This window comes from Vulpes lagopus, chromosome 5 (assembly GCF_018345385.1).
Source record: "Vulpes lagopus strain Blue_001 chromosome 5, ASM1834538v1, whole genome shotgun sequence".
Lineage (NCBI taxonomy): Eukaryota > Metazoa > Chordata > Mammalia > Carnivora > Canidae > Vulpes > Vulpes lagopus.
This window is the reverse complement of record NC_054828.1, coordinates 5,805,997-5,822,619: the sequence shown is the minus strand read 5'-3', so window position 1 is coordinate 5,822,619 and position 16,623 is coordinate 5,805,997. Positions and strand designations below refer to the sequence as shown.

At 45.1% G+C, this 16,623-nt stretch overlaps 1 protein-coding gene and 1 long non-coding RNA gene across 2 annotated transcripts in view; one reads left to right on the top strand and one right to left on the bottom strand.

Annotated features, from left to right (window-relative positions):
* EFCAB6 (EF-hand calcium binding domain 6) overlaps window positions 1-16,623 on the bottom strand; it is a 237,958-nt gene that overhangs the window by 39,827 nt on the left and 181,508 nt on the right. The window contains exons 23-26 of the mRNA XM_041755332.1: window positions 16,224-16,418; window positions 12,029-12,184; window positions 5,725-5,920; window positions 2,331-2,522 (exon numbers count right to left, since the gene is read on the bottom strand). Coding sequence (XP_041611266.1) covers window positions 2,331-2,522; window positions 5,725-5,920; window positions 12,029-12,184; window positions 16,224-16,418 — 739 coding nt within the window. The remainder of the gene's footprint in view (window positions 1-2,330; window positions 2,523-5,724; window positions 5,921-12,028; window positions 12,185-16,223; window positions 16,419-16,623) is intronic.
* On the top strand, window positions 5,983-7,111 carry LOC121492178. Its single transcript, XR_005988130.1, has 2 exons — window positions 5,983-6,066; window positions 6,846-7,111. It is a non-coding gene; the product is annotated as an uncharacterized LOC121492178 (long non-coding RNA).

The following is a 16,623-nucleotide window of genomic DNA, read 5'->3' as shown; positions in this document are numbered from 1 at the left end:
GCGGATTACTGGGGACCTGGAGTGTTAGGAGCTCTCATGAGAGGCTGGCACGAGTGTGCACTGAACGGTACAGCCCTGGGACCCTGAACACACACCTGCTCCCCCAATCCCATGCAGGATAACTCCTGAGTGTCACAAGGGGACAGATACAGAAGGCTGGCTGGTGCTTTGGTTTTAATGGAGAAGACGGCAAACAACCCACACGGTCATAAGCAGGAGGATGAAACTGAATGGGGCGTGTTCACCTAATAGAATATACTCATTTGATGGACTAATTCCATAGCAGAGTACTAGGGAATGAACGAAAGCCAATGGAATAACATGGTTAAATCTGGAACACATGATAGTAAACAAGAAAAAAAGTGCAGAAAACAATACTCGATATAGTACCTTTGATATAAACTTTTAAAACATGCAATGTGATAGTATCTATCGTTTAGGAATGTCCATCTAAATAGCAGAGATGAAAAAAGTCACAACGGCACAGCACTGAGAGGCCTGAAGTTGGGAGCAGACTTCTTGCTCACAGAGAAGCTCTACTGCTTGCCATCGGGGTGACTATGCACAGATCACAGGGTCCCCACCTATAAAAAGGGATATTAATACCACACACCGGGTGGTGCATCAAAGAACTGAATGGATTGGTGGCTCAGTTGGTTAGGGATCTGCCTTCAGCTCAGATCATGGTCCCGAGGCCCTGGGATTGAGCCCTGTGTCAGGCTTCCAGCTCGCTGGGGAGTCTGCTTCTCCCTCTCCCTCTGCTGCTCCCCCTGCTTGTGTGCTCTGACTCACTCTCCCGCTCTCAAATAAATAAATAAATAAATAAACAAAATCTTAAAAAAAAAAAAAAAGAAAAAAGGACTGAACAGGTTAATATATGTAAAGGACCAGGGAGAGAGGCCCTTGGAAGGCACTATATACTGTTTGCTGTTGTTATTAGTATAATGAACCTCAAACCTTAAAAATGTTCACACCATTTGCTCTAGTCATCTAGTTTTCAAGAATTTGTCCTTGATCAGTGATCAAGGATTTATGAACTTGGGTATTCATCGTACATAAAAGCATGCAATTAGAAATGATATTAAGTGTCCAGCTGCAGGTGGACACGTCAATATTCTGTAGGACAGGCCTGCTGGGATTTGACTGTTGCATTAGTTTTGGATTGTTCATGTTTACTTTCATCCTCCCATCCATGTAGGCAGGGTCCGTGGCACTTGTGTGTTCACTCTTAGTATAGAACGGTGATCAAAGAAATCTCTGTTGCCTAAAACTAGATTGTGACTGTTGCTAATGATGTTGGTCTATTTACATTTCGAGATCAAGATATAGCCTCAGAATGAACAATTTGTACAGCCAGCCAGAAATGCAGTCTGGGGGAGGAGCAAGAGCCCTGCAGTCAGCCACACATCCTCTTCCAGGAAGCCCTCTCTGACTTTCCCAGCAATCTTTCCTGCTGCTGAGCCTGCCTCTGTGAAAGCTCACTCCCTTGGGATTCTTGGGTGGCTCAGCGGTTTAGTTCCTGTCTTCAGCCCAGGGCATGATCCTGGAGTCCCAGGATCGAGTCCCGCATCTGGCTCCTTGCATGGAGCCTGCTTCCCCCTCTGCCTGTGTCTCTGCCTCTCTCTCCTCTCTCTCTCTCTCTCTCTCTCTGTGTGACTCATGAAATGAATAAATAAAATCTTAAAAAAAAAAGGCTCTCAAATGCATGTTTCCCTCCACCCCAGGTGGCTGATACATGTCCCAGAGCCCAGCACATAGTGGGTCCTCAAAAAAATGTCTCCCAAGTGAGTCCCATTTCCCTCATTTCCAGCTCAGAGTCTAACATATTGTAGGACTCACTTCCTTGGACATCAGATCATCTTCAGGGATCTAATCTTCCTGAGAATTCTGAAACATCCAGACAAAAGCAAACTCCCAAACTTCTAATAAAATAAAAATAAGGGACGCCTGTGTGGCTCAGCGGTTGAGTGTCTGCTTTGGGCTCAGGGCGTGATCCTCGAGTCCAGGGATCAAGTCCCGTATCAGGCTCCCTGTGAGGGCCTGCTTCTCCCTCCACCTGTGTCTCTACCTCTCTCTGTGTCTCTCATGAATAAATAAAATCTTTAAAATAAAAATAAAGACAAAAATAAATAAAAGTTTTCAATAAAATATACATATTTACCTTCTAACACTCTATGTAGAATTCATACTGAATTTTCATTTGGAATTAGCTAATTACTTGAGGTGATTGCCAATTTACTTGGTATGATTTTAATCAATTATCCATTTTGTAAAAAATACCTTTAGCCCCTTTTCAAAGAGAGATGCTTGTGTGCTGCCGACATCCTTACCTCTTCAGAGAAAGAACTGAAGTTCTGGAGAAAATATTTCCAATTTATATGGGGGGTTAGATGAATTTTCAGTTTTCTCAAAAAATAATGATACTGGTTGTCTGTTAGTTTGTAACAGAAATCCTTAAGAACTTGTCCAAAATCTGAAGCCTTTACAAACCCAGTGTCCTCTTTATCCAATGCAGAAAATGCCTAAAAAAAGAGAAAAGGCAGATGCTACTGTCAAGTGAATATTTCAAAAATATTTTTCTTAAGTTGTGCTTTTCTGAATGCAAATGAAATCAAGGGTATTCATGTCCCCTGTAAATTCTACCTTCCTAATGAGATGCACCATGATTCAAAGACTGGGACAGGTGAGGCACGGCCCGGTGTGAGAGCTGAGTTGCAGGGAGAAGTCACTTCACTGGCTCCTCACTGGATTCAGAGGCAGAGCAGCGAGGAGGAGCCCTGGTCCCTTTCTGCAGTGGAAGCTGCCCGAGCTCCAAGGAGGGCTGTCTGACAGAGGATGGGAGAGCTCCGGGGGTGAAACAATGTGCCCAAAGTCCCCCCACCATGATATCCCAGCTCCTTGGAGCATACATCATTTGTACAGGTGCAAGCCCACCACGTCGGGGTGTGGGGCAGGGTCTCCAGGTGGAGCCCGATGTCGGAGGCGGTGAGGAGGAGGAGTCAAGGGACTACCTCATCCCCACCCTGGGCCAGTGCCCATGTGGCCTCGCCTCACAGGAAGACCCCGGCGGCCACGTGCCGGTGCCGGAGGCACTGGGGCAGCCAGTGCCAACCCAGCAGTGCAGTAGTCAGACTGAAAAAGTGCAAAAACGTGCTATAAAAAGAAAGCACATTTTTTTCCATCTGTCGAAACAAAATCATTCATTTTTATTGCACTAGGAAATCTGTATCAAGTGGTAGGTTAAGATCTTTTTTTTTTTTTTTTAAAGTAAGAATTTAATGTGTTTGCAGACCCAAACCCAATTCCCTTGTGGTTAATTCTCATTCAGGGCTAATTAGGCACATCCCATCAGCCCATGGGGGTGGTGATACATGTGTAACCAAATTAACCTTAAAATACTGTCTAGCTTCAAAGTTTTTATTTAGCCTGTGGTAAGAGGACAAAGCTGTGGATAGTACAAAAAAACCTCTGACTGCTGTTCGGAAGTGGACTTTGGACCCTGGCTGTTACCTACCATAAGACCTTAACCACTCTGAGCTTAGCTGCACTGGTATAAAGAAGAGGGAATTCATAACTCTGATTGTTCTGTTTTACTATGGCCCCCAAACACACCTATCCATGTACGTGGCACACAGTGGACTTCAATAAATGATCATAAACATGAGCACAGTCAACTGAGCATTTGTGTTACAAGTACATTAGAAGGCGGCGTGCTGGAAAGGGAGCACCAAGTGGTGCTCCATGGACCTGAGGCAACCGGCTCCCTCTGGCCACAGGACCTGCACTTCCCTGGGTCTGTGCAGCTTCCCTGTGTCTCAGTCCAGCCCACCAAGCCAAAGGACGGGGGAAAGGATCAAAATGAAGAGGCTTAGAAATCTGTAAAGTCTACAGAAACATAAGATATTGTTATGTCATTTCAGAAACAAGATGCATCTGAGACAGTGTCCAGTGATCTGTAGAAATAGATGCATAAGTGTGCCAGGTGTCCTCTCTGATGGCTATCCTCGCACATTCCTTCCGTTCCTCACTGCCTCAGATGTCCTCTCTCCCTCCAATCCATCTGCCACTCACTTGGCCAGAAACTCTCACTCTCTTGCTTAAAACATCATTGCCTAAACAGTGGTTCTCAGAAGTGAGAACCATGGTTCCCTTCAAAGATTCCATGGACCTCAGTCTGAGAAACATCCTGATAGATGTTTAGTGGTGCCCCTTTAAGTCAGAAGGGGGCAAAACCATCCTGCAAATGGATTTATTTAGCCGATAGAGTGTTTTTGAAAAATCTGGAATATGTGCTGACATTTAGAAATCAAGAAGTTTCACAGCTTCTCATGAAAAATGACAAGCTTTAGCAAATTGGGGCCCATTTTCGGCTCAGCAACAGTCGGCTGGGGCTGAGGAGAAGCTGCCCTTATGACAGGGCTGTGTCTCCAGCCTGTTATGGTCGCCACTTGGCCCCCTTCATTTATATTGCTCCTGGTCCCGGTGCACATCTGAGTCTGCAGTGCTCACCGGGTGACTGCTGGGCCCAGGGCCATCTCAAGTACGAGCTCTGGTCTGAAAGGCACAGAGGTGGTTTTCCAGATGACCCGTATGATTTCTAGATGACCCACAACATGTTCAGACTAATTTTTATCTTTTGATAATCATTAAAATAAAGACATAAAAATCTTAAATCCTCATAGAGAACTTATAGATGTGAAAAATGTCTGCTCTCCAGCATAAAGGTCAAATTCACTAACATTCCAGAACTTTCACAGGCTAGCTGGGTGGCACTTGCCTTTCCCCTGCTCTCTGATCCCTTATGCTTGAGCTCCAGAGCACACTTGGCCTCCGTATGCTGAGGGGATTCTTCACACGGAGGAGGGGGGGATTTAGTGAACATGGTCCTAGGTTTTTGAGAGGGGCTGTAAGTCCACCTATTGCAAACATAAGGACAGACCTACTCTAACTCTGCCCTGCATCACACAGGATGCTTTGGATTCACCACCTCCTTCAACTATAAGACCTGCCCTCTGCAGACAGCATTTTCACTTCTTTCTACTGTTGCAGGGGAAACTGAGGGGTGGCTTAGTCTGGGGGAACATGGCCACCAGGAACATGGACAAAGCACTATTTTCTGAGGACTCCAGTGTGAGCCACAGAATCATCCCCACATACACCAGACTGTCATATAGACCTTAGTTATAAAATGTCACTGTACTCAGTGTGTGTGTGTGTGTGTGTGTGTGTGTGTGTGTGTGCGCGCGCGCGCTTGCGCATGCTTTCTTGTCCCCCCCCCCGGCTCCTGGTGGCCTTCACAATGAGTCTTTGGGCAATAGTTGGGCCCTGGCCAACATCTCTGAGGCCACCTCATGCTATGGGCCCAGTGCTCTTGGATGTTCTGGGCCTGCACACCTGAGGACTCTGTGAGTCACCTCTGCCCTCCTGACCAGGAACCCCTTACCCTCATCCAGACATAGCACTGGCTATATCCTGGGCACCTCTACCTCAGACAGCACGTGCTAGGTGCAATCATGGTAGCTTCCGGTAAGGCAAAAATGGACACACATTTGCTCAAACACACAAGCTGACCTTGCCTGACCCATTTGAGTTCTGATGCCCCACGAGAGGCAAGAGAGGTCCAGGGGTCTAGGAGGAGGGGAGGGCTGAGAGCCACTTTTCATGAATAGACATGAGCACCAGAACTTCAGTTTCTAGAATAAAAACACTTTCAGTCTGTCATACCGTTGACAAAGCCATGTCAGAGGAGGCAACAACTTCCTGGATGTTCTTTACAACCTCTTCTGGGTTCAGTGTTGAGAAATTGATTGGCACACTCTCCTCTTTTTTCTTTGGCTGAGGTCTTGTTGGCTTGCTGCTCCCCACCGCTTCCAGGAAGTCAAGGTAATTGATGGAGTTATCATGCCATTTGATTTCCCAACTTGTCCCAAGAGAAAGACAAGAATATATTAATTACAATAAAGCCCCTATCACTTACTGGTTCAGCAAAGAGCGGCTGAGCACAGAACCACTCTCTGCCTGTGGGTACACGCATGCCAGTTAGTGACAGCAGACGGGCACCCAAAGGTACCGAAATATAATGGAGTGAGGTGAGGGACATGAGGAGTAAGGGCTGCCAGAGCCGCAGACTGTGCTGCCCTGAGGCTCTAGGACTTGAAGGCTGGACAACAGGGTTCATGGCTTTGGGGGGCAGAAGATGGGAAAGGGAGGCCTGGCTAAGGCACCTGATCTGCTGACTGGGGCAAATGAAGGTGCCTCAGAAGACGTGATGCTTGCAGAAAGGTGGTATGGGGAGATACACCTGGCAGTGGTGTCAGGGACGGTCTGGAGGCAGGGCTGCGGGGTGTGGGGGTGCAGGGCTGTGATCATCGAGACCTTAGCTTGTGAGCACTGGGCTGAGAAATGGCAGTGGGATGTGGAAGGAAGGGGAATGTGTCAAAGACTGTGAAAAGGCAAAAAGGAAAGGAGTAAAATGGATGTCAGATTCGTTTCCAAGATCGGCAGGAACTAAGTTATCAGGCTGAAAGCGCTTAACAGATAGTTTTTACAAAACCTATATAGCTTATTATTTTCTCAAATAGGAATTCTGAGTGCATGTCTCAATGAGGACACACCATGTAGAACAGAGGCTTCTTGCTGCCCTCAACTCTAATACAGAAGAAAAGATCTTTAAATTCTAGAAGAATATATTGTGAGAGAGGATCTCAAAGTTTCGTAAAAACACAGAGTATTTTTAAAGATGTAAAGTAATTCAAAATAAAGTTTAACTGCATTCAAAGTTCACATTTTTGTCACTTAAATTCTCTGGGGATTACTGGCACTGTAACACTCAAACTTTCTATCAGCAGGGTGGAGTGCACGTCAGAGAACAGCGTGGAATGCTGGTAAGCCAGAGTGAGAAGTTTCTAGAGACTCAGAGATCTGCTTCTAAAGAATATGAGCCAAGAGCTGTGCTTCCAACCCGCAGCTGCAGAGCGGCCTTCCACGAGCCCTGCGTCGCTGGCTCACATGACGGAGACATGGAGGAAAAGGCTAATCAACTCTATTTCATCAGCAGGATAAATTGCCAACTTGGTATTAAAATTTAGTAATAAAATCAAATGCATATGCTAATCGCAGTATTATTTAGAAAAGTCTATTTTGGATCTGGAAACGAATAATCTACATATAATTACAAATAACAGAGATGTTTATCATCAAGAGGTCTTTGAGAAGAAACAAGCAACCGAGCGTTGGATCCTTATTAAGGTTTCAATTTGTAAAAAAGTTGATCACCCCCATTGAAAGGTGGACTACAGAAATCCCACAGTCTTTTTGTTGTTACTTAGAAAAGTATCAAGCCTAAGTATGTTTTAACAAGACTCTCTTACAATCATTTAGTTAATTATTTATCCGGTGCTGTTTTTCTATGATTTATTCATTGAATGCATATGAATTCTCGTTCAGCTGGAAATACATTTAGTGAGAGGAGATCCTGTTCAAGGAAGAGGAGAACATATAGGTATATGAGGATGAAATGGTCCTTCTTTTCATTACACACACACACACACACACTGGCACTGAACTTCTTTTGGGTCAAACACAATGGAGCAGCAGCTTCATTATCTTAAGGAAAAATGATTTTCTCCCTAGGATTCTATGCTCAGACCAGCTAGCGATCTGTGTGAAGGAGATTAAACAACATTTTCAGACATAGAACTCAAAGAATTTGTTTCCTGCCCGCCCTTTTTTAGAAAGTTACTTAAGGAAGTACTCCAGCAAAGTGAGACTGTAAATTAGAAATAAAGAGGTATGTAGTATAGGAACAGGGGATCCAACCCTGTTGGGGAGCAGGAGGGACAGACCTGGGACAGGACAATGTTGGGGCAGGAGGTGGGTGGGCTGTAGGATGAAGGGCACCTGGGGGGAACCTATCAGATGGAATGCTGGGGAAAGCTGAAGGTGGACAATGTTGAATTTTGGGGAACCTGAGCCCCATGTTCCTAGAAAATAGCTCCTTATATTCCTGGAAACAGCTTACACAAAGACCCACCTTTCCTCATACGTCTTAGAAAAAATGCACGGATACCCAGGTTTGCCGAGAACATGGTGGATGCGGAGGATCAGGGATGGTGAGGGATGGTGCCGCAGGGAAGAAAGGTAATTACCTGGGCACTGAACAATATGTACAGAGTCATAATTGTGAAATGCTGGTTAATCGTTTTTCAATTTCAGAATCAACTTATGAACCAAGCACAGAAGACCTGGTTATGGCTCCAGGACAAAAGATTACATTTCACTTTTTTCCCCAGAGTAAAACTGTACCTGACAAAAGAGGGGACATGGAAGCAGCAGAGAGGGACAGCAGTAGAAAGAGGAGGGGGTGCTGTCATTCTGCCCTTACAATAAGAAAAAAGCTGAACATGGAAACCAATAGCTTTTTTTGTCCCATCAGAGAACTGACATCAAAGGGCAAAACATCACCCCTAAATCTGGAGGGATCCAGGTCAATATAGAGAATTACAGCCAAAGTCCACTTTCCAGGATCCAAAGCCTTTGGAGCAAGAAGCTGGAAGGAACACTCCAAGGGTCGCATGAAAAAACCAGTGGAGGCTGTGTATGGATTGCGTGCAGGTGAGGAACTTGTGGGGGCCTGTCTATATCTAGAAGTAGGAGTGAAAATGGGGTGAAAAAGAGGAGGACTGGATGCTCCACATTACTCAGCATCAGGCAAGGACACACAAATCCAAACCACTATGAGGTATCACTCTACACCTGTCAGAGTGGCTAAAATTAACAACACAGGAAACAACAGGTGTTGGCGAGGATGCAGAGAAAAAGGCACCCTCATGCACTGTGGGTGGGAGTGCCACCTGGTGCAGCCATTGTGGAGAACAGCACGGGGGTTCCTCAAAGAGTTAAAAATAGAACTACCCTCTGATCCAGGAACCACACTACTGGGTATTTACCCAGAGAATACAAAAACAGTAATTCAAAGGGATACATGCACCCCAGTGTTTATAGCAGCATTATCTACAACAGCCAAACTATGGAAGTAGCCCAAGTGGCCATTGACTGGTGAATGGATAAAGAAGATGTGATATGTGTGTGTGTGTGTGTAAATAAATATTATTCAACCGTAAAAAAGAATGAAATTTTGCCATTTGCAGCAACATGGATGGAGCTAGAGAATATTATGCTAAATGAAATATGTCAATCAGAGAAAGACAAATATATGATTTCACTCATAAGAAGAATTTAAGAAACAAAACAAATAAGCAAAGGAAAAATGAGAGAGAGGGAGACGAATCAAGAAACAGACAATTAACTATATAAAACACACTGCTGGTTCCCAGAGGGGAGATGGGTGGGGGAGATGATGGGTGAAACAGATGATGTAGATTAAAGAGTATGCTTATCATGATGAAACAAATAAATGAAAGAAAAAATAATTATGTCACAAAAAAGAAAAGAAAAATAGGAGGACTGGCTAAGGGTCTGTGTGGGAAGCGCTGGACCCCATGCCCCTCCTGGAAACCGAGTGTGTGGGTAGTGGTCCCCTCCCCCAGCACACACAGTGGGAACTTTGGAATTCGCACCCTTCAGAGTCAGTGTTTCTGACCTGAAAAGCGTGCATCCTAGTGCAAGGTAGGGAAGGTTCTTAACGAAAAGGGGATTAAGTGGAAGTTTATATCCTGACTTTACTACCTAGTTTCCTATGGCTCTGTAACAATATACCACAGAGTAGTGAGTAGCTTAAAAACATCACACACTTCTTCTCTTGCAGTTCTGGACACCAGGAGTCAGAAAGCAGTTTTGCTGGGCCTAGGTCAAGGTGTTGGCAGGACCGTGTTCCCACCAGAGACTATGGGAGAATCTGTTATTGCCTCTTCCAGCTTCTGGTGGCTGCTGGCGATGCCTGGCTTGTGGCCACACCACACCAATTTCTCCCTCTGTGGTCAGTTCTGGGTGAAACCTCTCCCTGACTCCCTTTCATAAGGACACTAGTGATCTGAGGCCCACCCAGATAATCATTGATCATCTCCCTATCTCAAGACCTTTAACTTAATCACATCTGCAAGGACTCCTTTTTCTGTATCACATAACATTCACAGGTTCCAGGAATTAGGACCTGGATAGATTTGGAGGGCATTATTCAGCTTGGCATTCCAACTGCTGAAACTACCAGGCAGCTCCCAGAGTGCTGGCAGCAGGGTAGCAGGGCAGGTCTTCTCTGATTGGGTTGCCAGATTTAGAAAAACAAACCAACAAATACTTAACAGGGCACCCAGTTGAATTAGAATTTCGGGGATCCCTGGGTGGCTCAGTGGTTTGGCGCCTGCCTTTGGTCCAGGGCGCGATCCTGGAGTCCTGGGATCAAGTCCCGCATCGGGCTCCCGGCATGGAGCCTGCTTCTCCCTCTTCCTGTCTCTCTCTCTCTCTCTCTCTCTCTATCATAAATAAATAAATAAATCTTAAAAAAATAATTTCAGATAAACAAAATAATTTTAATATAAATTTATCCCAAATACTGCATGGCACATACCTAAACTGAAAATATTGTTTATCTGAAATTCTAATTTAACTGGGCATCCCTATATGTTATGTGGCAACCCTAGTCTCTGGGAAATCTGATCAGCCCAAAAGAAAAATTTTGAAGATCCTGATACTGGGGGTCCTCCAAGGAAACCACCTGCCAGATTGCTCTACTACAGTAGTTCAAACCAGAAGTTCAAAGTGAGTAAACTCCACCTATCTGCCCAGAACTTCTAATCTGTTTCTTAGACTCTTCACTCTTACAGTAAGCATATTTTTGAGGAGAGTGTCTAACATGGAAGATAGTAGAAAAAAAGCAACACTGAGGAGAGACCCCTCAGGCGAAGAAAACTTTTTAAGAAATCTGTTGTTAATACGTTCAGAGAAATGAGATCATGGTCCATGACACAAGAGCATGATGCTCTAAAAGAGGAACATCTGAGAGCAAATACAAGCTCTGCTCATTAGAAATATGATAAGTACGATAGCAGAAACAAAACTCCCAAAAGAAGGGTTGAGAGCTAAAATTGAGGAAATCTTCCAGAAGGGGAAGCAGAAAGAAAAAGACAGAAGATGGGAAAGGTTTTAAAATAGGAAGAAACATCTTACGTGGTCGAATGTTCAGTAAAAATAGGAGTTTCACAAAGAACGGGAGAGGAAGTCGTTATTGAATTAATCCAGAAACTTTCTCAGAATTAAAGAGCATGAAAAAGGCCACCCAGGAGGATGAAGCTGACAGATGAGCTAATGCGTCTGAAAAAAGATTTTACAACTGGGGGCGAGGAGGGGGTTTAATCAGTGATAGTAAGTACACAGAAAACCATGCAAACAGACAAAAAACACTACTAATTCCAGGCAACACAAAATGCTACGTAGGAAAGGAAAAGTGGCCTACGAAGCAGGTCACAATGTTACAAACCCTGAATACCGATCTACCCGAAACTGTGATGCAGCAACACTGGGATCTGCAGAGAAACGTTCGTGGGTCCCCACGAAGAGGTGGAGGCTGAGTGGGGTGAAGCGGTAGGTGCTACGTAATGGGTGAAGGAAAGTTAAACCCACATCTTCCTGGTACGGAATCAACAGACACTGCCTGAACATAGAAGCTTGTCACTTAGAAACGAGTTAAGTACCAAATGGTATCAGTGAAAGTGTCAGCTTTGTTGACTATGGGGACGGGGAGATGTGGAGTGGTAGGGTGAAGGGGCTGCTGTCTTTACCAAGCCTTCTAGAACCATCTGACTCCCGCAAACTGGCATGAATGCCGTGGGGAAAACAAAAACTAATGTTAAGAGAGGAGGAGGATGCTGCTGAGAGCCATGGGGAAGAGTGACGTGCATCCTCCTTGTGCTGTGGGTTGACTCAATGGAGCCTGGCCACAGGGATGCCTGGAGGTCACTTCAGTGGCGAAAGGCTGTGTGAATGGACAGAGAAGAAGAAGCAAAAGCAATGTGCCAGGTCGTTTTCCAGTCCCGACCATGTGAGAAGCACAGGTAAACCAGTGGAGGAAAACCTGTTCAGAAGATTGGTCAGCTCCTCCTCCTTGAGAGAGCAGCCGAGCTCCTGCAGCACTTTCTGCATCTTGCACATGGATAGGTAGCCATTTTTGGATTTGTCTAGTTTGGTGAGTGCTTTGCTGATATCTTGATAATGGTCCTTAAGCTTATCCCTGAAAGAGAAGACATTTTAGACACACTAAAACCAGGAAAACAAATCATTTCTTTAAAGCAAGAGTTCCATGATTGCTCTAATGATTTGCTGGTTCGTCGAAGAACTAATTTTGCAGACGTTCTGCAGCCTTGGTGTAACATTTGCATTAAAAGGTATTCTGGAAAAAAATAATAAGTCTGTATCACAGTTGTTTTATTATTATTATCATTAGCAAAACTGTGTTAAATTACAACCCTTTTTCTTTCTTACTAGAATTGGCACTTTAAAAATAGAACAAGGAATTAAGACCTACAGTGGTATTATAATCACATGAAATATACCTTGATTCTCTCAGTGAAAACCCGCAGAGCACCTCTTATGTGCCAGCTACTGCTCTGGGTGCTGGGATGCATCTAGGGATTCAAACGGGCATCCTTAGAGGAGCTTAACATCCCCGTGGGGTGAGGCTGGCATGAGACAGAAGCGGTCAGTGCAGTGGGTCAGTAGAGACTGTGGAGGGGGATTGAACACTCGCAGTGGGAGAGGGCTGTGAGTTCCATGGGCAGGTGCAGGTAGGTCTCGCTGGAAAGGTGGCCCTTGAACAGAGGTGAGTAATCACCAGGGACAGCCAGCGCCAAGGCTCTAAGGCAGAGGTGCAGGAGCTCAGGGAGTGAGGAAGGCAGACAGGCTCTCAGTGTTAGCTGGGGAGAAGGGGTACCCTGGGACTCCTGGCTTTTTATCAGGTACTGTGTTGTTAAGAAACACAGCCACCATCTGTGCATCAACTGGCAAACCAGGAGCTGTGCTGTCTTCACGTACATTCTCCCACTGATGCTTCTCAACAACCCTGCGAGGGAGGTGGGTAACTATCACCCGCTTGACAGACGTGGAACAAGAGTGCCCAGAGCCATGGTGGAGTCAGAGCCCGACTGGGCCCACCCCTCACAGGGACAGAGGCAGTGTCCAACTGCAGCTCCTGCTGGAGGGCAGTTCTTCTTGCAGAACATATTCAAGTTCCTGTAAATTGATTTTTAAGGAAAATTATTCCCTGACCAAATATATATATATTATATATATATATTATAGGACTAAAGGGTCTTTAGATAAGAGACTAAAAAAGTGGAAATCTTTAAGAATGAACCATCTTGCATCTGACCTTGGTGGACTGATTATAAACTCCATAACCTTGGCTCACCCAGGTCTCTACAAAGTGAGACCTCCTTCCTACTGCCCTGAGCAACGTACTTGCCTGTCAGACTCAGACTAGGGCTCGGCTGTGGGGTTCTTTTTCAGGGATGAAAATGTGCTATAAATTCCAAACACAAAATCTCTGCTGGTAATTGTCTACCACCTCAGATATGTATTTGTGGAGAGAACAGTTCCTTGAGCATGCCTAGAAAAAAGAATCCAAAGGACAACAGTCCAGGAGAGAGGAAGTTGCGTGGGAGCACACAGGTCAGGAGGGGGGAGTGGCAATGACTTTGAAGCTATGTACAGTCATCCGCCCCCTTCCCTCATCGGCCCCCAATTTGGAGCTGGCTGGCTGAGCATTTGAGCAGCTGATGCAAAACAAATGAGTTGCATTAACTGTTCTGCGAATGTATACCAACAGCAGCGACATTTTGGATTCCCTTACAGGTGTATGCTGAATTCAGTCCCATGTCACAAAATGACTACTCGTCATCACAACTATTATATTCCACTTAATCCTTCAAAATGAAAGCAAATGAAGGTATAAAAAAATCAAAACATTCTTTGAGATACATATTTTTAGAAAATTGAGACATTCAGCATTTCTTGGACTGGTTTCTAGGCAGTAATTATTTCCCTTGCAGAGTAAATGTGTGCACAGAGTAAATGAGGGTTTAGAGCATAGATCACACCACACTGCCGAACAGAAATGGTGTGAGCCAACACTCGGGAACAAGCTCCTGCTGCTCCGGGTCCATGTCTGGTTTGGTCTGGACAATGAGTCAAGGGACCAAAGAGGGCACTGTCATGGCCAGTAGGATGGCCACAGAGCCCTGCCCGACACAGCCTTGCTGGGCTGGGCTCCACCAGATTTGCTCATATACCTCCCAATCTGCATCTCGGAATGGGCCAGGGCTAATGTGGCTAGTACACTACTGCCACTCTGGTTCCAAATCTTCAACCTTGACGTGGGCAAAAAAGAACAAGGCATGGAAAGTAAACGTGAGCTTTAAAAAGGATTTTTCTTCATTTTCACAGTGTATATAGGGCACTGCCAACAAAATAAATTCTCTTAGATTTAAGAGACAGATATAAATTTTGGTCACTTTACATGAACCTGACTCTCATCTTTCTCATCAGAGGAGGGAGGAGATCCTGGAAACACTGAATCTTATGAACCACCAGGGAGACACACTGACACCAAACCTCAGAAGCGGGCCATCTGAAGGGCCAAGTTACTTGCCAGTTTTACAATCTGACATCTTTGAGAAAACAGAAGTTGGTCATGCATTTTTATGAAATCAGGCTTGTCTTCTTTGGTAAGAAAACATGATTGTGGCAAAGAGGACAGGGCGAGTGTGAATTAATTAACTGAGCTTGGCGATCTGAGATGCACGGTCTGGTGGCTCATAGTCGCACAATAAACAGAAACACAGGAAGGGAAAGAATGTGCCCTGAGTGTGCCGAGGATGTGAGATTTCTCTCGGAGCCTCATTACTCACAAGTGGCAGGAGGGAAGACACGAGTGGGTAATGAGGCCAGCCCTGTCTGGTAAAGATAAATTCCATTTTTTCATTAGTTTTATGGCGTATTTGATTTATACCAATCTTGCGCATATTTTTACTTTAAATTTCACAGACATGATTCTCTTCCTTCAGGCTTTGTAACTCAGTAACTTGGACATAATTCAGGGGTACGTTTGAACTGCTTTTCTCTTACAACCCCATTTAGCCATCACATTTCTTTCCTGTGTCCTTGGGAGTTCTTATTTCCTTTGCAGATTCTTTAGCAACTCATTTACTCATTCAGGTGCCATTTGAGGTGGTGGGGACAGAGAGCAGAAGTGACAGACAGGAGACAGACAGACACACAGAGGAGAGCATGGGGCTAAGGCAGCTGTGGAGCCAGGATAGAGTCCCAGGCGTGGCAAGTGCTGACAGGTGACCACCAGGACCTAGGATGGATCAAGAACATCTGTCCCACTGCTTTATGGGTACATCGAATGTAGGAACATTTTCTCCTGTGTTGCACATTTTTTAAATAGGACATTGGTAACTAGTTTGAACTTTGAAAGTGGTGATGTAAGGGCCCAACATCCAAATACAACACATTACCTTTGTCACAGCATCTTTTGGTCCCTGTGGACAGGCACACACACGTTTGACATAGTTCTAATCACACTACCCATACTGGTGAAAATGTCATTTCCAATTAGCCCTTGTCACAAACATTTTTCAGTCTTCGTGATGCTAAAGGAATAGGCATATACTTTTTCATATTCCTTGGGGCCACACTTTACCAGCCAGTGCACTCACTGGGATTGGCAGGTGTCCCTTGTTGATACACAGTACAAATTGTATCATCCCACCACTTAACTGTTGGCCTCCACCACATTATTTCTTTGGGATATAGTCCCCAAAGTATTGAGTTAAAGAATAGGTCAGTTCGTTCATTTATTCATTCATTCGACAGAGGTTTACAGGGTGCTGATGAGGTGTCAGGTACTGTTTTTGCACTGCGTAAAGACAGGCATGTCCTTTTGGAACTTGCCTTCTTGTTGAGTGAGGGGCAGGGCCCAGATGTGTAGGTTAATAAACACCTAATATGTTCTCAAGGGTGACATACAAAATAGGAATTGTGAGAGACTCTCACTGGATAAGGCGGAGCTGGCTCATAGCTTTTTAGCTCCTTTATAGCTCTGGGACCTAGTGCCCATTTCTAGAATCTATAGCAGCAAGCGAGTATCATAACTTCACAACAGCTTTGCCAGCACTGGCAGGTACCACTTTGAAACCAGTCTTGCTGCGAGCAAGGGTATGGGTCGAACAGGTGACCAGCTCACGGACCCACAATACTTACGCACTCACCTGACTGGCGCAGTCCTGTCCACGCTCTGCTCTAGCTGTCTGGCCTCCTCTTGCATCTGCTGGGGTTTTGTGAAATGACCCATGAAGTTGAAGTAATCCTCTGCATAGGGCCGATGAACGTCTGCTGAGTAGTTAATCCCCAATTTCTGTAGAAATTCTTGGTAAGTTATGTGCCCTCTTCCCTCGGTGTCATAGCTTTGAAAACAAACAAGACCATCATCAGTAGCCACCATGGGGTGGATCCTCTGGGTTCTGACAGTATCTGCACTGTGAGGGCTTCATCTAGCTCCCTACCACTCTGGTCCCCTCTGCAGACCTACAGTATCAGCTCGGCCGGGGGAGCCAGAAATGTGGGTTTTCTGGGGGGCACCCAGACCTAATCTGAATCTGCACTGGACAA